Raw genomic sequence first — 23,809 nt, forward strand, 5'->3', positions numbered from 1 at the left:
GGGCCATGAAAATTCATAACAAGATCTGTGTCATCTTACAAATACTAGACAAAAACAATCCTGAATGGCACGGGGCCAGTAGGAGTAAGAGGGAAGAAGAAGTGGACAATTAAATGTCTAATTATGCTGCCATTTAAAAAACAAAAGTGGCTGTGTAAGTGTAATCTTTATCCTTTCACATTTTTATGTTTTTGGAAAGTTGCTGTCTAAAAACAAATCATCTATGGAAACTAAAATAACTGCTAGCAGCGGCGGTTTATGTCACTACAAGATTGTCAACTGCACTGCAACCATAAACACAAGTTCATAATAGTTGTAAAGAGCCACAGAAAAGCTTTCCCAAAGCCTAATATAAATCCAAAGATATGGAGGATATTACCTTGAAATCACTGTGAGTCACACCGACAGTTATCCAAGCATTCTGGCTCTGTGCACTGCTTCCTTACCACCACTTACACAAAATAAATTGGGCCACCAACACTGCAGGAGACATGTCCAGACATGAAACACTGATCCCCATGCACATGGGACAGGAGAGCATGTGCAATGGCTGTTTCAGAAAAATTGTTTCATAGATATGCTTCTTTTGCAGGAACAAAACAAAAGAAGTTTTTCAAAATCAGTTTGCAATGTCTTTGCATAGATTTTGGTTGAGGTGTCGTATTAAGAATGACTCAGCTGATGTATTTTACATAAACAAATAAACACAGATGTGTACTTGTGCTAAACAGTACTTGAAATATAAGGCTTACTACATATATTAAATGATTTTAACTAGGATTTCTTTTTAGCTATTTCTGACAAAAGGTTATGTAAATCACTCACTTATTTTGAACCAAATGAGCCATTTAGTTGTTGTTTTTTTTTCAATAAAGCTAGAGCCTTGGTTACAGAAGGCTTCACAGAGTAGCATACACCTCATACTTGTCTGTATTAACCACATCCACATAAACCTTCAGACATATTACAAAATATATGATATAAATATTTTGGGGCTGAACTGTCTGTATATGTGTGTATAATTATATTATTGTAATAAAACATAACTGATATGGTAAAAATGAAAAAATAGAAGTAACAATGAACAGTTATATTTGAATAATGCGATTTTAGTTTGTCATCCACCCCTTTGATAACAGAAAACACCAGCTAATGTAAATATTAGCTTAATTAGTTTAACTAAGCTAGCATAACAGTCTGCTGTATCCTAAGTGCACAAAGAATCATTCCTGCAGATCCTTCCTCCCAGCACCTGTCAGACTTTATAACCATTGCTGCCCCAACAGGCTCAGTAAGTATTTACATTCATGCTGTTGTTTGCACACTCCTGTTGGTTTTTTATGCAAATATGCACACATCCTCATTTTGGTAAATGTGTCTCTTTTTTCCAGTCCTACGCAACTCCATATTTCTTTTTGTCTGAGTATGCTATTTTTAGTAACGGTACCATACTATTTTTTTCATATGTTGGGAATTTTCCCCTGGTGCACAGCTTTTATTCTTATTTTTATTTTAATTTTGTTATAAGCATGCATGCTCCCACTTACCTTAACTTGCTGCTGTTTCCCCACTGTGGGACAATATGATACTTCTTCTATATTCTGAAATTATAGTGGATTGGCATATTTTCAGAGGCAGATTAAAGTAAATTTAGGTGCTTTTTAAGCATACTGTATTTTTTTGTATTTCCTTATTTAGTAATGATAATAAAATAATATGTTATAGTAAATAAACAAGTTTGATCAAAATTAGCTGAGTGCTTCTTGTGACCATCGTGGCATATTGTTCTTTTTGGTCCAAATGTGGTGTCTATATTTATACCTATGTATTTACCCAACTAAATTATTAGCTATCTAGTAAACTTGAAACCTATGTACAGTTTGTGAGAAAAAAAAACTACTTCTGATGTGTGCAAATGCACACTAAAGTGGTTTGCATTCAGTAAGCCTGAGTTTAGGACAAACTTCAAGACAAAAGAGCACCAAGGGAGAGACACACATTAATAAAAATGATAATAGAGAGTTTGGTGTGTGTTGTGGGCTTAGGGAGGGCTTGTGGTCGAGGATCTGAGGGGTAAATAACCTCAGCTCACTCCTGTCTGAGTGCAGGTCCATCTCTGCCACTGCATACTCCACACTATGTGGGGAGAATGTGAAAGCAGTTACTGCCATGGAAACAAGAGGCAGCTCCACAGCCTCCAGTCCCCATTAGGAAGGATGGGCGGCAACGTGGCTGCAGCTCAATGGTGGTGTAGCATGACACTCTGAAAGAACCTATTGAGAGCCAGTGAATTCAGTAGTTAATGAAAAGAGCAAAGGGACAGCAAATCCTGTAGGCAGGTGATACAGAAATCACCTTCCTTTGTAAAATTGTGCTCCAACTATATTCATGAAAATTGAATCTACTTTTAACAGTTTCAAACAAATAGAAAGTTTGTTTGTAAACTTTAGTTTTAGTGTGCTATTGTGAAAACTTGTGATGTCAAGAGGCAATCTAACACATGTAAGAGAGTGTGTAGCTTCTTTTTTTTATCAATAAGCAGTAGTTTTGTCAGTATTCTCTGTTGATTTCAAGAAGTTGCCGCACTTACTAAGGCCTCAAAAATGATGTAATCTTCACATAATGATGTATTTCTTACCTCAGGGACTGAATCTTGCAAAACATGTATTAGTGCAAAAATGATTCATTCTGTAGTTGAGCAAATAAAGCCTGATGTGGAGGAGTGGATCTGCAGTATTCTAATGAACCTTTAACAGGAGAATAATTATTAGTCCTTTTTGTTGTTTTTTGCGAATACCCTACAGACAAACGCCAGCAAACCACAAACCTTGACATTTTGAGATTGTAAAAAAAATTTTAAAGCAATGATTCCCAGTCAAATAGTAGCTGTGGTTTTACACTAGGATACCATTAGACTGGCTTCTTTAACTCTGTTTTATGTACTCTCCAAGTGGCGAGAGCCAAATTCAGCAGAACAAAACAGATTTCATCCTGAGTGCCAAGACTCTTTTCATTCAGCTGAAAATAGCAAGCCACTGCTTACGCACATCTCCAGAACATAGTTTAGGCAACTAAAGGATCGGGTGGGAGTGATTTGTGGAGGAGGAACACAGCCGCTGAAGGAACTCAGTAGGGTTGGTTTGAGCACATGAACCAAATGAATCAGACACGCACCAGATTGTGCAAAAGAGAAAAAAAAGAGCAGAATGAGGAGCCAGGAAGCAAAGTTATTGTTGGCTTTTAATCATAGTTCTCAGAGAAGTTCACATGAGATTTGGAAGATGGGTTATAGGAAAACATTTTCAGTAAACACATTCTGTTTTTATTCGGTAACATTATGTCATGACAGAGCACACAGCTTGCAATGAGGTTATGTGTTGTATCCGTTGTTACAAATGCCACGTTTAGAGTTAGGAGCTGAGTTTAACCATGACTGACTGAAAGGGCCTCTGAGACCTCGGCCCAACCCTATTTTCCTTCTCTCACCCAGCAGCTTCCAGATGGTCTCGACAGAGGCTACTTTTCTCTCTCCTGTTACACTTAGACCACAGCTAGTACATGCTTAATAATTTGAGTGTTATTCGTTTTTTTAAAAAGGCCTTAAAGTGGCCCTTATTTGATAGCGAATTGACAGGAAAGTGGTTAATGAGAGAAGGGGAAAGATATGCCTCCATAAGTGGGTTGTTCTTAACTCCTGTGCCACCAAAGCACCCCATATGTTTGGGTGCTTATGGGATTATTCTTAAATAGTCCTATTCCTAAATAGTCAAACTACAAGTCAAACTTTATTTACAGTTAATCAGATTCACCATAACTATAAGGGTGAATGCTGAAACTGAGCCAAAATATTCTTCAGAAAAGTACTGCTCAGTTTCTCAGATGAGATTTACAGAATAAATGGGAAAATGTTTGACATTATTTATCATTGCACAACCACTACAAAAATAAATACAATTGTAAACAATGAAAAAATTTTGTTGCATTAAAATTTCATTACATCAAGTTTTTTTTTTGTTGTTGTTTTTTTTAACTAAAATCAGAAAAGTGTGGTGTGCTTTTGTATTCAGTAAGCCTGAGGTAATAGTTTTCTAAGTGACATTTTGCTACAATTTCAGTTGCAAGTCTTTCTGGGTGTCTTTTTGCACCTTGCTCATCTAGAGATCGAAGTTTTTGCCCATTTGTCTTTGAAAACCTTGGCTGCATCTCACTTCCAGAAATATGATTGTTAGGTTAATTGGTCTCTGTGTTGCCTTGTGGTAGGCCATTGACCTTTCCAGTGTGTATCACACCTCCTTCCCAATGACCCCTGGAAATGGACAGCAGCCCCCATTTGTCCCTCCAAGGACAATCAGGTAAGAACAATATATCATTATATACCAGTGGTGTCCAAAGTCAGACCTCAAGGGCAGGTACCGTGCATGTTTCAGTTTTTATCCTGGTTCACCACACCTGAATCAAATCATGGTTCATTAGCAGGCATGTGCAGAACCTTGACATGCTAAGATGAGGTGGATTAGCAGTTCCTTCCAATAACTGATGGTGTCATTCAGGACACAACACATCCAGGTAACATAAAATTGTTTCTGCTTCCTGGATATTGAGTTGTTTGTACATCCTGACTGTGATGAGACTGTTATACAACAATAGTCTTCAGTCAGAGGCCTCAACAAATTTGTTGCAAGACTGACTGTTACTGGAAATCCTTTGTGCCCACAGCGTCACTATCCACAATGATTCTTTGAAGACATTTGGATGATATAGGTAACAGGAACATTTAATTTTTCTTTGGGATCAGTGAATGCATGTTTTAGTGGAATTGAAGAAAGCTAAACATTGTAAAATTTATCTTATGTTGGTTTTCTTACACATAAATATGCTGTGATTTACAGATTTCAATTTTGCCTCTGCCTGACTACTTAATATTCAACGTCCTTAATTTTGTTTCAAAAATAATGATACTTTTGCAAGTTTTCTTCAAGGGTTGCCATCGACTCTAACCAGCACTATGTTTCACACTATGCAAGGTTTGGGCACACTCAATTTGTATGTAAAAAAAAAAAAATATGTTGGTGTCATTCAAACATAACATCATCCTGAAATGGCTTTTGGCAAACTGAAAGAAGGTCTTCAACACAAATCATGTTGCTTTAAATTGTGTTTCAGCATGTGAGAATGAACTATTACATCAATTAATCTTAAAAAAAATTAAAAATGGTAGAGGCATCTGTGGCAGCCATCTTCCTCCTTTGTCACATATTTTTTAACAACTTGGGTTAGTTGCCTAAGAAAATATGCACTTTTGTGAGTGCAACTGAATGAATTTAACTATAGTGAAAAGCACAGTGATCAGTATGAATCCAACCTGTTTACATTTTGTGTGGGGAATAATTACATCAAAAGAAAACTGTACTCCTATCATCACAACCTCACATGAAAACAAATTAAGCTGTGAACATTTAACATGAAAGTTTTCCTGGATCATAATTACATAGGAAGCCCTAAGACTGATTCCAGCTTGATGAATGTGAAGTAGTTTTGTGAAACCACCACTGCAGAGCTTCTTCAGTAGTTGCAGGAGGTGATGCTAATACTTGTGGAAGAATGCCGCGTGACAAGGTTGGCAACAAAGAAGTCTCTTCTGTCCAAGAAAAACACAGATGGACTACAGAGTGATCCTGCAGGAAGTACAATGGCGGAATCACAGGAGACTGATGCAGAGTTATTTTTACTGATGGATCCTCCTTTCGATTCCTTTGAACATCTGGAAAATAATTTGACTGGAGGGGAAACAGTGAATATTCTCAAGAGAGGAGCATCCTGTCAGCATGCAAGAGACAAGAAACTACTTACATTTTTGCCGAGAGCACTGCCATGCATACAAAAATTAGATCAATACATTCCCCAAAGACTAACTCGGTTTTTTTTAGCTACAAAAGAATAAAAACACTTCTGAAGTGAGAACTTTAATTTTCCCTTAAATTTTGATTTAAAAATGGACTTTTGGAATTTTTAGAGCAATAGGAAAAACTTGGGAGTTTTCTCTCAATCAGAAGCAAAGAGCACTCTGGTTACATCAGTCTTTTTAGTTTTCTCTTGTACTCTCTGCTGTTTTCTGTTAGGAATATTTAAGAAGTGTTTAAGTGCAAACACGTCTGTGTGGTCTTGATGAGGAGAGGTAACATTTATCTCTTAAATGTAGCCAAGTGCATTTTTTTGTCCTCTATAAATTGCAATTTGGATCAAACATACACCAACGTCTGCTTTTGGCTGTGCCTCATGAATCTAAACTAATACCATATAAAGAGTAATTGTTGGCTATCTCCACTGCTAATGCAGCATCCATGGTTGTCTTGACAACTCACACTAGTCACGGCCCCAAAGAGAAAATCTACTGTACACAAAACCAGCCAGAAACCCATTGTTATGGCATGGGAAATGGTAGAAATGTGCAGCCACACTTCAACGCCTTCACTCAGTCTCTCTTTGTGCCTTTACACCATTCATCTAGAGTTTGCACTCACCTCATATTCACATCTATTTTTGTAACAACAAAATGAACAGGAGTGCAGGCAATGTTGTTCTACTGTATATAATAAGAATTTAATGGCTCTTCTTTTGCCACAGTGAAATTAAACCTATTTTATTCATTATGCATTGCCATATAAGAGGGTGGAAAATTTGGGGGTTGTCTATATTTTTAGCAAGTACTTAGAAATTTGCTCAAGAATTCAATAATTATGAAATCCTTTGATTAGGAATAAATCACAAAATAAAAAACTTTATTACTTGCAAATGTGATATACATTCCATTGCAAAGGTATTCATATCCTTTCTTCTGTTTTCCACATTTTGTCTCATCTTACCCACACACTTCAATGTATCTAATTGGAATTGAAGAAAACCTTCTCCACAGTACAATGCTCCCACCACCCAAACCTCATGACAATAGCCACAGAGATATTTGATTACACACAGCCGGGTGCGCAATTCAATTTCAAGAAGACCGGTAGAAATTTGTGAGCCAGCTATATTGTTAGTTTAAACCTAACAGGTTTTACTTTCTATTTTGTTAAAAGTATCAGGAAGACAGATTTACTGAGGCATAAATTTCTACAGATAAGAGCTTACACATAAATATTCTTTGAAAACCACCACTTGTTACTTTCCTTTGCTCACAAACCACAAGGGTATGGATGTTGGGTGCCTTTATATATCTTGATAACATTTTTGGATGACTCATGAGATATTCAAGCAAATATACACGTACATTTGTTTATTTATTTGGCTTTTACATTTATTTCTTGATTGAACTTGATTGAACATGATTATCAGGGGTGGATGATTGCATGGCCATGGCCCTCCTGATCTCACCTAGTGGGTAGCACTGCATATAAACTCCCAAAATTAAACCGTGTTTGCTGGTCATGACATGACCAAATGTCCGAGTAAGCAGGTCTCCTCTTATCAACAGCTCTTTCCTCTCCAGCAGGACTCAGCCAGCCTGTCATTAGCAGCTCCACTTGAGAGGAATACCAACAGGCGCAGACACACCGAGTGAGCAACAAGCAGCAACAACAACCACCACAGGCAGTGTTTCCGCCCACGTCACCTTTCCACCACTTCAAAAACACCTGGATCCTGCCGCTGCGAGGAAAAGCAGCACCCACCTGTTAATTCTGGAAAAACCTGATAAAAAAAAAAAAAACATCTCTAATGGGGAAATCATCATCTCTCACAGAGAATATTTCGGGGCCAGACTGTTTCCCTCATCCCCCTGTGTCCCACACATGGCTGTCAGAGGAAGCTGTGAGCCCTCCATGCTGCTGGTGGATGACTCCGCTTGTTAAAAAAGAGGCAGGAAGCATGGCAGGAGCTCAAGCTGGACACCGCATCAGCTCCACACCGTATGGCAGGCCATGTGGCAGCAAGCTAGTGGGATTTCCAAGTAAAGCGCCAGACACAGAATGACATATAGAAGATGTTGGTGAATTATACCAACGTTGGCACAAAGTTGTATCTCCCCATCTTTTCTTCTTTGTGACCTTATAATAACTTATGGCAAAGGAATTTTATTTATTTGACTCTAGATTGTTTTAAATAATGAGCCCCGAATACCTCATCTGGACGCAAACCAGATTATTAACAAATACAGTTTGCAAGTCTGTTTCAGATTAAAGTCTTCATCCGTGGTTTAACCACATTTCTCTGTCCTCAGGAAGGAGCTTCTTGTCTTTGGGTTATATTACACCAGTTCCTGTGGCATGATGGCTGCCAGGGAGGGGGTCACTGTAATCTGGCAGCACCATCTGTGGCTGTCATCTGAAGCTGCCACTTAGAGAACCCAACACAGTCCTCATGTCAACACTCGCCACCAGCTCAACCTTCCCTCGTCTCCCTCCAGTAGGATATGCAACACCTCAGAAAACTCTGAAATATAAGGGAAATTATTAGCTGTGTTGAAATGTGGTTTAAGAAAACTGATGTCATGTCATCATATTTGTTTTTTAACCCAGAGGAAAAGTGAAATCTTGTACATATTTCAGCGTAAAATGGAACACAGATGCTGCAGAGCACTTAACTTTTCCCCTGAAATATGTCAACTCAAGATAATGTCTGTGTAAATGGTAAATGTACACTAGATGGAGCCAAACGCTAGGACAATGAAATTAATAACTAGCAGTTCTTTCTTTAATTTTGATGTAGAAAGAAATATATGTATGAGTGCTGTAATTATGCAGTAAGTCATCCGGTTGCACAGCATTCACCTGATTTAAAAAAAAAATAAAAAATACACCAAAATCACCAAGGTAAATGTGTTCATGGGCCACAAAACTTTAAAAATGAAAAACTATTTTGCTAGAAACCTTCCTAGAAAAGCCCAACAAAACAAACCATCTGTAAATTCTTGTAACAAAAAAATTACTCCCACATTTGCTTTATTTAAAGAAACTTATTGAATTTCCAAAAAAAATTTTAATCAGTTATTTTCTGTCTGCTGTTTTAAACATTTTTTTCTGTCTATTCCCAACAATAAAAGGAAATTTTTCACTTTTTCTTCTAAAGTATTTGTTTTGTTTAGCTGAGGTTAATTAATTGGATGCAGCCAAATGCCTTTGAGTAAAAGTTGGTGGATGTTTCTCATTCTATGTATTAACTAAGAAATGTGATCAATAAAAAATTATTACTATGGATTTTACATAACATTTTCCATCTTATAAAGATTCTAATTTGCAGCTATTTGTGCTGGTGGGTGCCCTGAGGTTTGTAGCTTTGATATACAAGTTTGCTGCCTGAATCAGGACCATTGACATGACGTCCACTCTGCTCATTTTCTGTCTGCAAGTTGTGAATTGAAGCCACAAGTGACAAAAATCTTTCTGAAAGTCAAACTACAATATATTACCCAATAAGACTTGTTGACATATGCATAGATCAACTGAACAAAAGAATATCGCTCACGTCTTCTCTAAGTTTTGCTGAAGGGCTTTTTCTCATTTCCCTGAGTAAGTTCTGATTTACTTTACTGTACACATTTAAGTATGTTCTTCAAAAGATTTAACTTTGGAGAAGTTCGTTTGGCTTGTAAAATTAAAAAAAATGTTGTAATGTTGTGCTTGGCAATGTAAAGTAAGCCAATTCTGGGAAGAGTTTGGTTTAAAAGTATGATCTAAGAGTAATTTAGATCATACAGCCAAAAAAAACTGTAAAAAAAACCACAAAAAAAACATCCTGTTTGATTTCTGAACTGTTTATATGTAGTCTTGGAAGCCCATGGAAAACATTTAACAAGTTCGAGTAAAATTTGAGTTTAGATGTGATTATATATTTTTCAAAAATTATTTTTTCTCTTTCTTTTAAATAATAGGCAAGGAATTCTGGAAATGTAAATATTTTTGCGAAAAGAAATGGGTTTTTTTTCTCCAAACTCATCTAGACCTCAAAAACCTTACAAGCAAGTCTAGACTGACCGTAAAAATAAAACAATGCTTAAGTAATATTTAGTTTAGTGTTAAGAACGCTAGTATTTGTTGCCAGTGATTCTGCAACTAAATAAAAAATAAATTCTTGAAATCCTAACCTTTTTTCTCCCCCTTTAATAAACAACTATTTGATTCATCTGTGTGATCCACTGCAATAAAAGATGAATTTACGTTAAGGCTTTTTTTGCACATCTTTGCGAGAAGATGTCAAAAATTGTGCAGGATGTTGTAAATTTTTCATCTGCAGTTAATTAGCAAGCAAAAAGCAAAACAAAGGCTTACAAACAAAGGCACAGAAACACAATGAACTTTGGGTGATTTCATTTAATTTTCATAAATGCAAAAAGATCTAAGTTGCACCAAAGGAGTCACACCTCAGCTTCTTCACGGTGTACATGCTGCTAAAGCAAGGATTGCTCAGATGATCTAAGGTGAAGGTTTACATTTTCATTCAATACATCTTGTGACGTTAAACCAGTTTTTGTAATTGTAGAGCAAGCAGAGCGCGTCACTCCCACAGTGTGAATCATCGTTTGAACAGTCTGACCACAGAGCTGCTGAAGTAAAGCTGTGAAATCCAGTTTCCAATGAGACATTATGTAATGTATGAATACAGAATAAGACATTTATTGGTTTATAACACATTTAAATACAACCCAAAATGGGTGCTGAGTTGTCGCGGGCGTAAAGCACAACCCACATATGGAGGCCTTAGTCCTTGACGCGGCCGTCACAGGTTCGAGTCCCAGCCTCATGACTTCTGCCACATGTCTTCTCCCTCTCATTTATCACTTTCCTATCTGACCATTCTCTAAAAGCAAATACAACCCAGAGCATTTATACCTTTAATAACTAGTTTTCTGTCTGAAATTTACAGATTAGATTTCAATGGAGCATTCCAACTTAAAAGTAATCTGAATATGCAAAAAAGAAAGCTGGAAATTCAAACTGAGAAGCCCTAAAGAGGTACTGAATTACACATTTGATACTTCAGTAGAAATTACTTCATCAACTTAAAACACTTCCCAAACCTTTTCTGGTATAAACTGATAAGTAGACAAAAAATAAAAGTGGCCAAGTAGGAAACTATTAAAGCTCAAAGTCATCATCAGGGAAATGCAACTTCTAAATAAATCATAAATGACAATACTGAGTGTTTAGTCCTGTTCAGCAACACTCTTAAATGCAATAAAATACCAGAACAGTGAGATGCAGAAATAAAAATCCTGCCTGCTCCATTTTTAAATGTCCCTGGCATCAAAAATACAATCAGCAGACATTTTTCAAATCAAAAATGTAAAAAAAACCCATTTATACCAATACTTTTTTCAATTAATTAAAGATTTTAAATTAGTTTTTTTTTATTTACATTTTAAGAAGTCTGACTACTGGCTTTTGGAAACAGAGGTGTGATACAAAGAGATACTGAGGAGTACAATGACAATGTCATTATGACATAAATGCATAATTCACAATTCAAACACTGATCCATACATGGCATTTACCCTTAATAGGGGGACAATTACAAACAAGGCAAGCTTGTGTTAACAAGAAAATAATGCATTTACCTTCATCCCTCCTGTGTATAAAGCAGCAAACAGACACTGAATGAAGAAATACACCAAACAGTGAACCTAAATAGTTCATACTGAAGTGTTTCAGACTCAGCACCGGTCCTAAATCTCTTCTCTTCACAGCAGTGTCACAGGATTTTTCTTTCTTTTTTAAAGATGTCATCTTGTTCCTGTTCAGAGTTATTTTACTCCTGCACTCATTATCTTTCTCTCTCTCTCTATATATATATATATATATATATATATAATTTTTTCTGTCAGCTTCAGTGTCATCTGATCCTGGAGCGCTTGACAACTATCGTACCAGCAACCATGTCGTAGACAGTCCTGTTGTGCTGAAAGAAGAGGAGCGTGATGAATGCTGGGAAAAAGAAGGCAATGGAGAAGTTCTTGTTCAGGGCTCGGACCGTGGACCTGCAGAGGAAGACATGAGGACAGGGTCAAGATTTGAGGAAGAGTTGGGATAGATTTAAGAAGAAAAAAATATATATAAAAAGACGTAGAAAGTAAGTAAGTTGCTTACGCGGACAGGGAAACATTTGTTGCCGGCACTACAAGAACCCTATTGGGCTGAATCAGAACTGACGAATCGCACGTAACAACTCTGAGTCCGATGAGAAATTTCCCTGGAGTGGCCCCGCCAGCTCCCCAAATGCATACAATCTGAATGCAGAAGGGAGAAATGCATCTTCGTCACTTCACGTCTGCTTGTTGCAGCTACATGCAGCTGGCGCTTAGGAAACTACAAAATACTATTAAAGCTTCTCACCTCATAAAAACAAACTAATATCCGATACACGAGGGCAACGAGCATCATTTTCTGCAACTCCTCCATCGATGTGTCTTCATCGATTTCCTCCACTATGAAATGCATGGCAAACTTGGAAACATCTCTGAGAAGCAAAACAGATCCAGATGCAAACAGTTGAGGTTTTTCCACTTGAGAGTGCCTTTTTCATGTCATTTGTTGGAGCACAGCAACAAACTTTAGCATAGTTTATGTAATAAACTAATACAAACTAACTTCCTGGAAGGTGAAACTCTGCCCCGGTTTTAAGTTTTTTAATAGGTTTTCTTCAAGAGTTGCCCTGTATTTAGCTCCATTCATCTTCTCATCAACTCTAACCAGATTCATTATCCCTCAAAAAGTCCACACAGCATGACTTTACCACCACTATGGTAGGAATAGGTCTATTTTATTTAGGGGTATAAAACCAGAAGAGTTGAATAAACAAAAAACACCCAACACATTTCAGTTTTATTTGTAAAACAATAAAATAAATGAAAGTTAAGTATTCAGTTCCTTTTACCACATAATTATAAACTACTTTGTTCTGGTCTGACACATAAAATCCCAAATAGTTTTGCAAGGCAGTGTATACATTTAACTTTCCAAATAGGATAACCAAAAACATCTGTTACCTTGCTCCCAGGTTAACAAAATCAACTCACTTTATTCCACTTAGGTGCATGATACTGATGATTATGGTTGCTTTGATGAAAAACAATATAAAGAAATCCACCATCTCTGCCATAAGTCTTTGGAGAGGTGAAGGAATGCTGTACTCTCGACCTGGTGAGAAGAAGTATGAAAATTAAAGGTTTGCAGCTGTATTTCAAAAAACATAACCTTTAAAATCCACAGTATTCAAATGAAACAAGAAATTAATTTGCAATCAGGAATGAAAGTTTTACTACTTCCTTCTGTACCTGAGAAATTGAAGATCTCAACAAATACTTGAATTTTCTAGAAAGTTGTTGAGTTTTAAAGGACCACTAAAGGCTTAGAGAAACTTTCTAACAAAATCTCTAACCAAGGATTATGCACATTCTGCAACTCTAATAATGCAATAATGTCAGTAGCAAAAAAAACACTCCCTAATTAATGCTTTGTCATATTTGGAAGTATAGAATACAATAATGGCACAGATACATATCACTTTTAACTTTTGCAGTAAATGCCAAACTGTGACAAAATATGTTGGGTAAATTATACAGAAGCTCAAGCTAATTTTAAAATAGCAAATCTTAAATGGCACAACTTGCTTAGCACACAAAAGTTGCACAGACCAGCGATCATATTTAAAACTCTTTAAAACACACACGTTTTTAACTGTAATTGTTTGTACTATTCTTACAAAATATTGGGGATTCTGTATTTCTGCAGCATTTTGAGCAAGAGTTCTTTTAAAGTTGTGTTACAGAAATAATCATTAAATACGCAAAGCTACGGAGCCCGTCAGGTGACATGGAAGAGAAAAAAACTCATGGCCACAACTTGATTAATTTGTGGGCATAACTTAATAACTCGAGGCCACGAATTAAACGTGATGGGTGATGAAATGTACAACTTCCCCCAGGTCAGCGCATTGCTTAGGTAGAAGCTGGAGCTTTTCAAGCAGCCGAAAGTGCTGCTAAGAATCGCTTCCTGCCTAACTACCAAGTATCTGAAGAATGTGATTCAGAGATTGAAATAAAACGAAATGAGATCGGATTTGTCCAGCATTAATTATAATTAAGTCGTACCCAATAATTTAAAAAGTCGTGGCCACGATTTCTTTTCCTCCCATGTCACCAGACTGTCTCCATACAAATCACACAGTAGGCCATGATTTCATTTGTACAGCAAAATCGGTTGAGTGTAAACAAAGACGGTCAGGTCGGCAGCCTTTACCCTGTCTCTGAGCATTTCCATGATCCCGCTGCTGCTGCTGCGGCTGCTGAGCGGCCGCTGGGGCCCCGACATCCGCTTCCCCCGCTCGGCTGCTCGGGGAATGGACCGCAGGTGGATAAGGCAACAACGGGAGGCCAAAGGAAGCATTTTGCCAGTTCTGAGGATCAAAAACAAGAGCAGCGGACGTTCCGCTGGGTGGCTGTAAACAGGGTGGGACGGTCATAGTTGAAGCTAGCAGCCAGCTTTGCCAGTTCACGTATCCAGTGTAGTACTGCCACATCCATGCCTGTAGCTTCTCACAGTACTCCACAGTCGAACAGCTTTCGACGGACTTGTTTTTAGTCTCTGCACTCTTCTGCTTGTCTGTTCTGCGGGTAACGTCGTCAAGCAGCGCCTTAACTTGTTCAACGAAAGGCTCATTCTTTCTCTTGTCCACTTCCATGACACTGTTTTCTTCGTCTGCCATGTTTACAGGCGAACCATGACGTACGGGACGTAAGGTTGGATTATTTCATCCGGAAGAAGTCAAATAATTATGGTGACATTTTTGAACATTGCTAACTGAGAAACTAGTGTTGCATATAGTTTTGCCATCATCTACATTATATATTCACAAACTAATTTCGAATTATAAGCAGAATGTGCCCCCCTTCTCAATGCAGTAGTAGCGTTCAATATTTACCTGCTATTACAAGAATCAGTCACAAGATGTCAGCTTTTCTGCAAGATAGAAACTAAATGAGAATCGGTGTTTTAATATTCATTTTTAAGAGACTCTTAAAGCATCTTTACCCCTCTGGTAAAAACCCTTGAAATAATCTATAGCAGGGGTTTTCAAAGTATGAAAGGGTGAGCCCCCCTCCAAGGAGCACAATGCCTGCTGCCCCCCCCCCCCCCCCCAGTAATCAACCCACACACAAACAAATGCCACTACAAAACACCTTCTAATTGCTTTTATTTTAGAACCATCTCATCTTTTAAAATGACACTTTACCTGAATGAAATTTAACACATGAACATTTTAAAACATTTCCTCCCATTTTAATTATTTTATCAGGGCCTTTGTATGGCAAATACGCCCTTTTTTCATTTTTCTAATGATAAGAACAACCCCAAACTCATTTTTCAACCGTTTTCTCAAACAAACGTTACATCTGAGATTCTGAGTTTAATGTTTGAGATAACAGTGTTTTCACATCTTAAAAACATTTTGATCAGATCTTTGGAACACATCTGTAAATGTTGCACATTTCCTTGAAATTAAAAAATAAATCAAAAACCTAAACAGTTGCAAAATCGTGGAGCTCTTTTTGTGGCTCATCTAAACAATTTATCTCGAGCTAAAAGAGCGTGCTGTATGAAAGAGCGGAGGCATACGAAGGAAAAAACAATTACGCACGCTATGCGCACCCTTTCTTTTTCTATCACGGTCCTGAATCATGTGCAACTCATTTTATTTATGATTTTAACTAAATTGGCAACATGGCAACACATTGGCAACATTACTGTTCAGCTCACAATGTGCTTGTGCTTTTGATGCGCGAATCCGGTTAATGCGGGGTTGCAGTCCAGGAAAATCCAAACTTTAAGTAGTCGTTGTCATACTTCCTCTTTTTTCTACTTACGCCAGAGCTTGTCTCCCCTGCCTTTTTCTTTACTAAAAATGTGTCAATTCTTTCTCTCACATCAGTAGACAGCAAGCAGATAGCTTCTTTTCCGGTTTATTTTTTCCCTCGCACCGCACCTCCCCTAAAGTGCTCTGGCGCCCCCTAGGGGAGGCGCGCCTCACACTTTGAAAACCGCCGATCTATAGTATTAATGTATGCTCACACAGGATTGGTTAGATAATTTAGCCTTTAATACAAGTTCCTTCACCCGTCCACATTAAAAATTGTTTCTTTCAAGTTAACAAAAATCACTGGGGCTACAGTTTATGGGAAGATGGATGGAGCTACACAAGGCACACTTAAAACACTTGTTGAAAGAACTTCCCATCACAACAATGACTAAAGATTGAGTAAATGAGCAGTTTCATTATGTGCAAGAAAGGCCCAGTCAAAGTCTAGACCTAATTACAAAATTTACTACAACACATTCTTTAGCCTTTGCTTGGTGTATGCATTTGTACCCCAACTAATTTCTTCAAGCCATTTGCTACTTGCTGAAAACTGGACTTTACAACTTTAAAAGATTTGTCTATGACACTGATATCCATTATGAGCCACAAATTACTATGGCTAAACCTATTCTGAAGAGTTACCATTTACTAGGACAGTCTTGGCTAGACTCTTTATAACCAGAAGGAGCAGATTTAGAACAATACATGCATTCAGCAGCCAATAGTATGATTGTGGTTAAGAGGGTAAAGCCAATTCAAAGTAGTCTGCTTCCTAAATCTTCCACCCCCATCCACACAAAGCTTAATCCAGACTAATAGGGTTAAAGAAAAAAAAAAAAAAAAAAGAAAAAAGTTTTCAATGGAAATGCACTTGACAAAATATGTTCATGTTCAGTGTTATTGTTGTTGGACCAAAGCCAATTCAAGCATTCAGCTGCAGCCTTTGTGGATTCATGAGTTGACCCAGTTTCAGAGCCCCCCCGCCCCCAATTCAACCATTTGGGTGCTTGTTTCAATTTTTCCCCATCTGTGCAAGATAAAAGGCCTCCTGCACACCTAGAGGGATCCCAGTACCAACCACAGCAGGGATTTGGCCTCCCAAATCCATGTCATAAGGAATGCAATGTTGCTCATCCTTCAGGCTTAGGCATCCCAGCAAACTAATGATTTTTGTATTAAATAGTTTCATCCAGTTGAATTACTTTCATTAATTTAAAAACAGTTAACAGGCATGGCACAAAGTCCATGAAGCAATAAGAGGCATTAGAGTCTCAAAGCCATGATTAGTCTTGGAAATCATCCCAGTTCAATCAGTCTTGTGCTGATAAGTAGCTTTGAAAGCTCAGAATGAAAAACGTGTACAGGGGGGGCAGAACATGAGCTCCACCCACAATTGTACTGCAGATTTACAGAGACCATTACATTTGAAGCCATAGAAAGCAAGCATTTAAAAAAGGTATAGAGCTGGTTTTCATTAACCACAACCACACAGAAAGTAGCATCACAGGTTTTATTTAGAGCTTCAAAAAACCTCAATCCATTAGCATCTGGTTCATCACAGGGAGATTATTCTGCCTTTTCATAGGTCCTAACTGCAACAACATCAGCCATGATACATTTCTGTTGAGACAAAAAGACCAACCATTTGTCATTTTAAAATGGTTAATTTAAGGATTACTAAAAATGGAATAGCTGTGATTTCCCCCCCTCAACACATTTTTACACTGGTTTAGTTTCATCAGAAGTAGTGAACTACATTTTAAAGGACAAGTGTGATGTTCGAGCTATTAAGGTTTGCCAAACATTTTACTCACAGCCGTAAGTTTTCCATCTTGAACCTCCCTCTCCAGGGTGGTAGTCTTTCCTTCCCAGGATTGTTTCTGCATAAGTTTTCCGTTCTCAAAGGTGAAGATGGACTAATGAAGGATAAGAAAGGAAAAATAGGTAAACGTGGAGGAGTTTGGATAGTAAGATAAGACACTTTAACGACAGAATGGCCCACCCTTGCCTTGCGACCGTCTGCCGTCGTCTCATCAAACTCTTCATTCAGCTTGAACTGGACCGCGGTCGTCTTCAAAGTGCTCTCAGCCTTTATTGAAATAACCCCGTCATCCCCCACAGTGATGATCAGGTTGGGCTTTGACAGGTTCCCCATCTGGCGAGTGGCAAAGCTCATACCTAGACATATTTTAAAAAACAACAAAAGAATAACGATTATTAATTTGTATGCAACTAAAACTCAGACCCATTTAAAGAATTTAAAAAAAAAAAAAAAAAAAAGACTCTTACCGACTGCCTTCATATATTCATCGAAGTTGTCGCTGGAAACTAGAGTCCACTTTCCAACAAACTGCTCGACCATGATGCCAGAGAAAGAGCTCAATCAGCACCACGAAACACTTCACAATCCAGAAGCCGACACCGGCGATGTGACAAACTTCCCTATTTCAAGCCGGTGGATAACTCCCACCCACCAATCATCAGCAGGTGCCCCGTTGCTTTGGATATGGTCAGATTAGGGGGCGTGGTCTCGAATAATTAAAAATAAATAAATAAATAATTGAATCATGTGATGATCGCTTTTGGTTTTGGCTCCGGGTTTACTGACTTCAGCATTGTTTAAATCGTGTAATAGGATCACCTGATGTCTGCCTGACTGCATAAAGGGAACATGCATGCTTTCTGTGCTTTCCCTATAGACATTTTTTATATATATAATTTGTTTGTAAAAGATTTAGTGCTTTTTATCTATGTAAACATATTCTTGTCATCATAAAATAACATATTAAGTATTTTCTTTTAATTATTTGTATTCTGTCTTGTTTGTCCTTATTCTTGAAAATGAGTTCCTCTGTATCAGAAGGCCATTCAGGCAAACACACACTACAAAACTGCCAAACTCAGACGTATATGAACAATCAATCCATTTGTTTTTATATCCATTTTAAATTAAAATGCTCGTAAAGATAAATGCATTGAAAAATGTTGAACACTTAAATCTTTGAAACTTATGGTAATTTAGATGTGAACCAGCAGATGGCGGCATTTGTAAAGCAATCCAAGTGTGAAGTGCCCAAGCGACTTCAAATTATTTGCACTTGGATAGAAATAGCTCATGTGACCCCAATTCACTGACACGGAGAAACATTTATTTCTAATATCTGTTTTATGTTTTAGTACGTTAGACAGGGGAAACTTCTATTATCAGAGATTTTATGAGTACACTTCCATAACTTTAAAGTCTTTTACCTTTTTTTTGTTGTTGATGAATATAATTTAGGATCATTAAGGTCCTACAATGCACTGTTGGGGAAAAAAACCATAAATCTATTAAATAAATAATAAATAAATACAACATATTGACAATAACAATTAATAATAATTGATAATAACAGATCTCTATGGGGAAATTATACAGGATTTCTATGCTGATAAGGTCATGCAAGGAAGGAACTTACCAAGGACTACATAGACAATCAAATCAAAAAGGAAAAAATAAAATTATGAGGTAATTTCATTCAACCAAAATGTGCTACAGCCACTAAGTGCCTAATCATTAGCTTGTAAGTCTGTCTGCTTTTAATGAGGAATTTGTTACCAGATTTGATCATCGTTGGGGGGAAAGTACAATTACTGATTGATTAACTTAAAATGAATTCTTCTGTGCTGCACAGAGAATCTTTCATGCATTTCCAAAGATATGAAACCTTCATTCTATTTGAAAAAAAAAAACATTTTAATGCTCTTTTCCTAACATTGGGGTTATGTTAAATTGCTGTTCAATCAAATATTGTTATTGCTTGCCTCTGTTTGCACCCCAACTAATCTCAATATTCCTCCCTGTAGGTACAAAATTTACCTGAAGGGAGCTTCCTTGAGTCCAAGCAATTCCCTGAAGAAAAATCTTTAAGAACTTTGTGCTTTTACCTCCAAACAGGCTGGGTTTATGGTTGCTGCCAGAGTCTTCCCAAACTGGATGAGGCTAATCAAGCTCAGTGATTTGTAACTATGCAGAGTACCAAATCACTTTTACGCTAATCCCTCACCTGACAATTTTAGAGCCTTGGAAAACATAGGCCCAAGAATTAGACACTCAACATCTCCATCACAGTAAGGTCATTGTTCTATGGAGGGACTGTTTCTTTATTTTTAATGGATTATTTGGCTTGGAATAACTATGGAAATAGTAAAAAAAAAAAAAAAAAACATATTTCATTCTAAGCTCTCATGCTAAAGAACATGGATGTCAACACTTTGGAATTTTTTAAACACTTTCAGCATTTTGAACATTTCCAACAACATTAAACCAAAGAAAAAGAATGGATATGAACAATGTCACACAACTTAAGAACTTAATTTAGTGTTTCACATATATTACCTTCATTGACAGTCATGATGTAAAGGAGGCTTGGCTGCAATGTGTCTTGGGAGACTGTTAACCAATCCAATAAGCTGATTACTTGTTGTTCTGTCAGCCGGGGTTTCTCTGTGTACATACAGGTGCCATCCAGCAGCCCCAGAGCCTGTCTAATGAATATGAACTCTTGCTGGCATCCACAGAGGAGTCCCCTCCTTGTGGTTTTCATCAACACTTTCAGACCCCATTGATGGAAGAACAGTGGGCAGGAACAAAAGCTGCGTATACTGTACAAACACAGCTCTGAGCGGACGCACACTGACTCATTCTTCAGTGTGTGTGAGAACCGAGGGGGACCCCTTTCAGCCCCTTTGTGTCGGTGTCTGTCAACAGTGTAGTTGGAGGCAGAGCTCATTGTGGCGGCCAGTGTTGCGTATTGACACAGGGCCTCGTTTAGCTTGTTCCCAGGGTCCAACCTGAGCACTCATGAATAATGGAGAGAGGATCCTCAGGGCCAAGGAGGAGCTTCTAGTGTCTGACTGAGCTTTTTGTAAACTGCAACTTAATGTGCCAGCAGGTAAAACTGGGTCATGGCTGATTATGCTTGGTACTGAACTTGGTGTGACATGGCTTGAATCTGGTCGCGAAGGCTGTGCATCAGAATAAATAAACAAAAGAGAACACAAGACATCAAAGTTCAAACACACATGCATTTTAATCAATTAAATTATCGTTAAAAAAAACTTAGTTTATGTCTGCAGTTCAATTCTGAATAGCATTACTTATCTGGTAATCAGGTAAAACAACATTGAGATCTAGATCTCATTTTCAAGAGGGATCTGGGCAGAAATTATATAAATATATTATTCACAGAGTGACATGCTTCAAGTGTTTCTTTCTGTTAATTCTGATATAATGGCTTGCAGCTCATAAAAAACCAAAAGTCAGTTTCTAGGATAATCAAAAAACAGAAATAAATGCTTAAAAAAGATCACTGTGTAATGATATGAATTTCAGATTTTGAAGGGAAATAGCCTAAAATTATATATTAAAAAAAACTTTTTGGTGATGCCCTAAGTCATAGAAGGGCATCTGTTGATTTAGTTTATATATTATCAGGCTTTCTTCAGCCAGTACCTCTGACAAATTGTAACTAAACCACCTTCTAGTTATGTGCAATTCTTCTTAAAGGGGAAGTATTATGTAGAATAGTTAGTTTTTGTTTTGTTTTTGGCTTTGCATCATGTTATAATGTTATTCTCTCATCAAAAACATACCTGAACTGTTGCTTTGTTTTTTTTCATGCATGTCGGAGAAATCTTTTAATCTCCCATGGCAACCATTTAGTTATGCAAAACAATTGCTAGTTGCGCAAAACGATTGTTAAGACTGGAGCTGCAATTTCCAATCTTACAAACAGATTCAGCTCCTTCAGACTAGCCAGCAGCAATTAGCAAACACCTAATGTTTGCTAACTGCAAACATTTAGCAAACGTTAAATGTTTGCTAATCCCTTTTCCACATAAAAAGGGATTTATGTGGAACTGAGCATATGCTGAGCTTATTGTGCAAGCTACCTCTAAGTGCAATGCTGGTAAAAATGCTATTGAATGGTTAATACAGGAGTAATGTCCTGAAGGTGGAGTGCTTGGAAAGAGCAGCCTCAAAGGAGGCCCAAACAGAGACTTAAGTTTTTCTTATGATATATACAATATTTTTACCACAACTGAAAGTAAGAGTTGATTGTGCTATTAGATGATGCTATGTGGCTGGAAAATACATAATACTGCCCCTTTAAGTGAAGAAAAATGTGACTTCAAGTTTGATGAGTGGCATTGAACAGGTGTGTGCTGCAAGTCTGGCACCAGCAGGGGGCATCAGTTCAGGTCAGGTTCCCAGCAGTTCCAAACTACCATCAGAGAGGCTCACACGACCACACGACCTCTCCTCTTTGCCTTTTTCTGCAGCTGCAGGGAGAAGCATAGGGGCAGGCGCCAGGCCATGCTGCGTAGCCGGGGTGAAGAGTGTGTGCGTGCGTGTATGCGTGCGTGTGTGTGTGTGTTTGTGCCGAGGTCAGGGAGGTGCCTCTTGCTTGTGTGCTTTGAGCTTTTTCATGCTTCCTGCTTTGATCTTCCCTCTCATCCCTTTATCCCACACGCTCCCTGAGCCTCGGGCTGCTGGTTTGCAGTACACCGACGGTGGGGCTGCAAAGGGAGAGTTGAAGGAAAGAGGGTGAAAGGGGGCCAGGGGGGTCCCTTTCATAGTGAAGCTGCTTGTTCTGTCAATGAAGTAAACTGTGTAGGGAGAGAGCTGTTCATGGGGTTCAGTCAGTGGGTGAGTGGGTGGGGGTCACCAGGAGCTAAACTGATGCACAAAGTACAGTTCTCTCGTCTTTTATCCATTCTCAGATCTCCAAACAGTGGGATGGAATTCCTCTGGCGCAGTGCTCAGAGGGTGGCCTCCTGACCCCTTACAATATGGGAAAGTGCACCCCTCAGCTGGTAGTTATATAAAGCCCACCAGAGTCATGAGAATCCTTGATAAATCACTCGGCTTGAGGCCACTCGTGTCTTTCTGCAGCTCACAAGGAGTGATTATTTTCCACAGGTCCTAAATAGGCCCAGTTCAAAGTGACGCTACCTAATCGGTATGGCAAGAAGTTAGAGGATCATCATGTGAATATACAGTGTGTTAGGATGCATGCTTTTATCCCCCTCCCATGGCCTGGTAATCCTGGTGTAACCTTGCATGCACACACTCACACACACCTGCTGGGAGCAGACTGGGAAGCACAGATGCATATGCGCGAAGCACAGCCCCCATAATTGAACACTAATTGGAAGGAGGGGAGTGCACTTATCTTTATTTAGACATGTGGTAAGTGTTGGGCAGAGAAAAGCAAGTCAACCATCTCTGCAGCTGACTGCACTGAATATTTTATGACAAGCTCAGAGGGTGTGTTTGTGTCTGCCATGCAGCTACCAGCTAAAGAAACAGTCAAATTAGTCCCTTTAAGTGAAACAGACGATACAGTGATGATACAACATTTTGTTTTAGGGATGAATTTCAAGAAAAACACTTTACAAAAATGACATGGAGTTTTTTTTTAACAATAAATATAGAGAGGATAATTTTATTAGTAGGGTTCTTATAAACTTTACTCTTAGAAATGTTAAGAAATGAACTTAATAGGTCTAGCAGTAGGACTTGCTTGGATTCTGCTTCATGTTTGTGTAAGAGTGAAGAGAAAAAGTAAAGGGGGCTGTGCTAACAGGGGCTTTCAGCAGATCACTGGCAGTTTGACTGCAGTGGAGAGTAATGGGGCTGGCAGGGCGGAATCAATTACTGGCCACAACAGATTTTCCCACAGGTCAGAGCTTGGGAAAGCACTACTTCACTGCAGAGCAGACAGCTGGCAGAGAGCATCCACTGGGAAAGGAGCCGGCTCTCTTTTAAAAAGAGAAAGCTTTTTATGTATGCATAATAATAAACTCATCGCACAGCAAACTGACCCTTTTTTCTTTATTTATTCTGCCTGCATTACAGTGACTTGAAATTTTTGAATGCTTTCGCATTTTGTCCCACAACAACCACAAATGTCAATAT

The 23,809-nt window shown here is 38.2% G+C and overlaps 2 protein-coding genes across 3 annotated transcripts; both read right to left on the bottom strand.

Annotated features, from left to right (window-relative positions):
- Positions 1–10,284: 10,284 nt before the first annotated feature.
- fam8a1b (family with sequence similarity 8 member A1b) lies at positions 10,285–14,875 on the bottom strand. The gene is made up of 5 exons (XM_032559384.1): positions 14,229–14,875; positions 13,007–13,127; positions 12,324–12,447; positions 12,078–12,217; positions 10,285–11,968 (listed from the first exon to the last, which is right to left on the bottom strand). Exons 1-5 carry the CDS (start codon positions 14,692–14,694, stop codon positions 11,824–11,826), a joined length of 996 nt encoding a protein of 331 aa, XP_032415275.1. The 5' UTR covers positions 14,695–14,875; the 3' UTR covers positions 10,285–11,823.
- Positions 14,876–17,342: 2,467 nt separating this feature from the next.
- Positions 17,343–18,453, bottom strand: fabp4b (fatty acid binding protein 4b). Of its 2 annotated transcripts, none has more exons than XM_032555877.1 (4): positions 18,136–18,453; positions 17,855–18,024; positions 17,661–17,762; positions 17,343–17,466 (listed from the first exon to the last, which is right to left on the bottom strand). In XM_032555877.1, the coding sequence occupies exons 1-4, from the start codon at positions 18,206–18,208 to the stop codon at positions 17,413–17,415; spliced, it is 399 nt and encodes a 132-aa protein (XP_032411768.1). In that variant the 5' UTR covers positions 18,209–18,453; the 3' UTR covers positions 17,343–17,412. The 2 variants fall into 2 exon arrangements, with proteins under 2 accessions (XP_032411768.1, XP_032411767.1); XM_032555876.1 differs by having other exon boundaries at positions 17,849–18,024; positions 18,136–18,326.
- Between the last annotated feature and the right edge of the window lie 5,356 nt (positions 18,454–23,809).

Source organism: Xiphophorus hellerii, chromosome 3 (assembly GCF_003331165.1).
Source record: "Xiphophorus hellerii strain 12219 chromosome 3, Xiphophorus_hellerii-4.1, whole genome shotgun sequence".
Taxonomy (NCBI): Eukaryota; Metazoa; Chordata; class Actinopteri; order Cyprinodontiformes; family Poeciliidae; genus Xiphophorus; species Xiphophorus hellerii.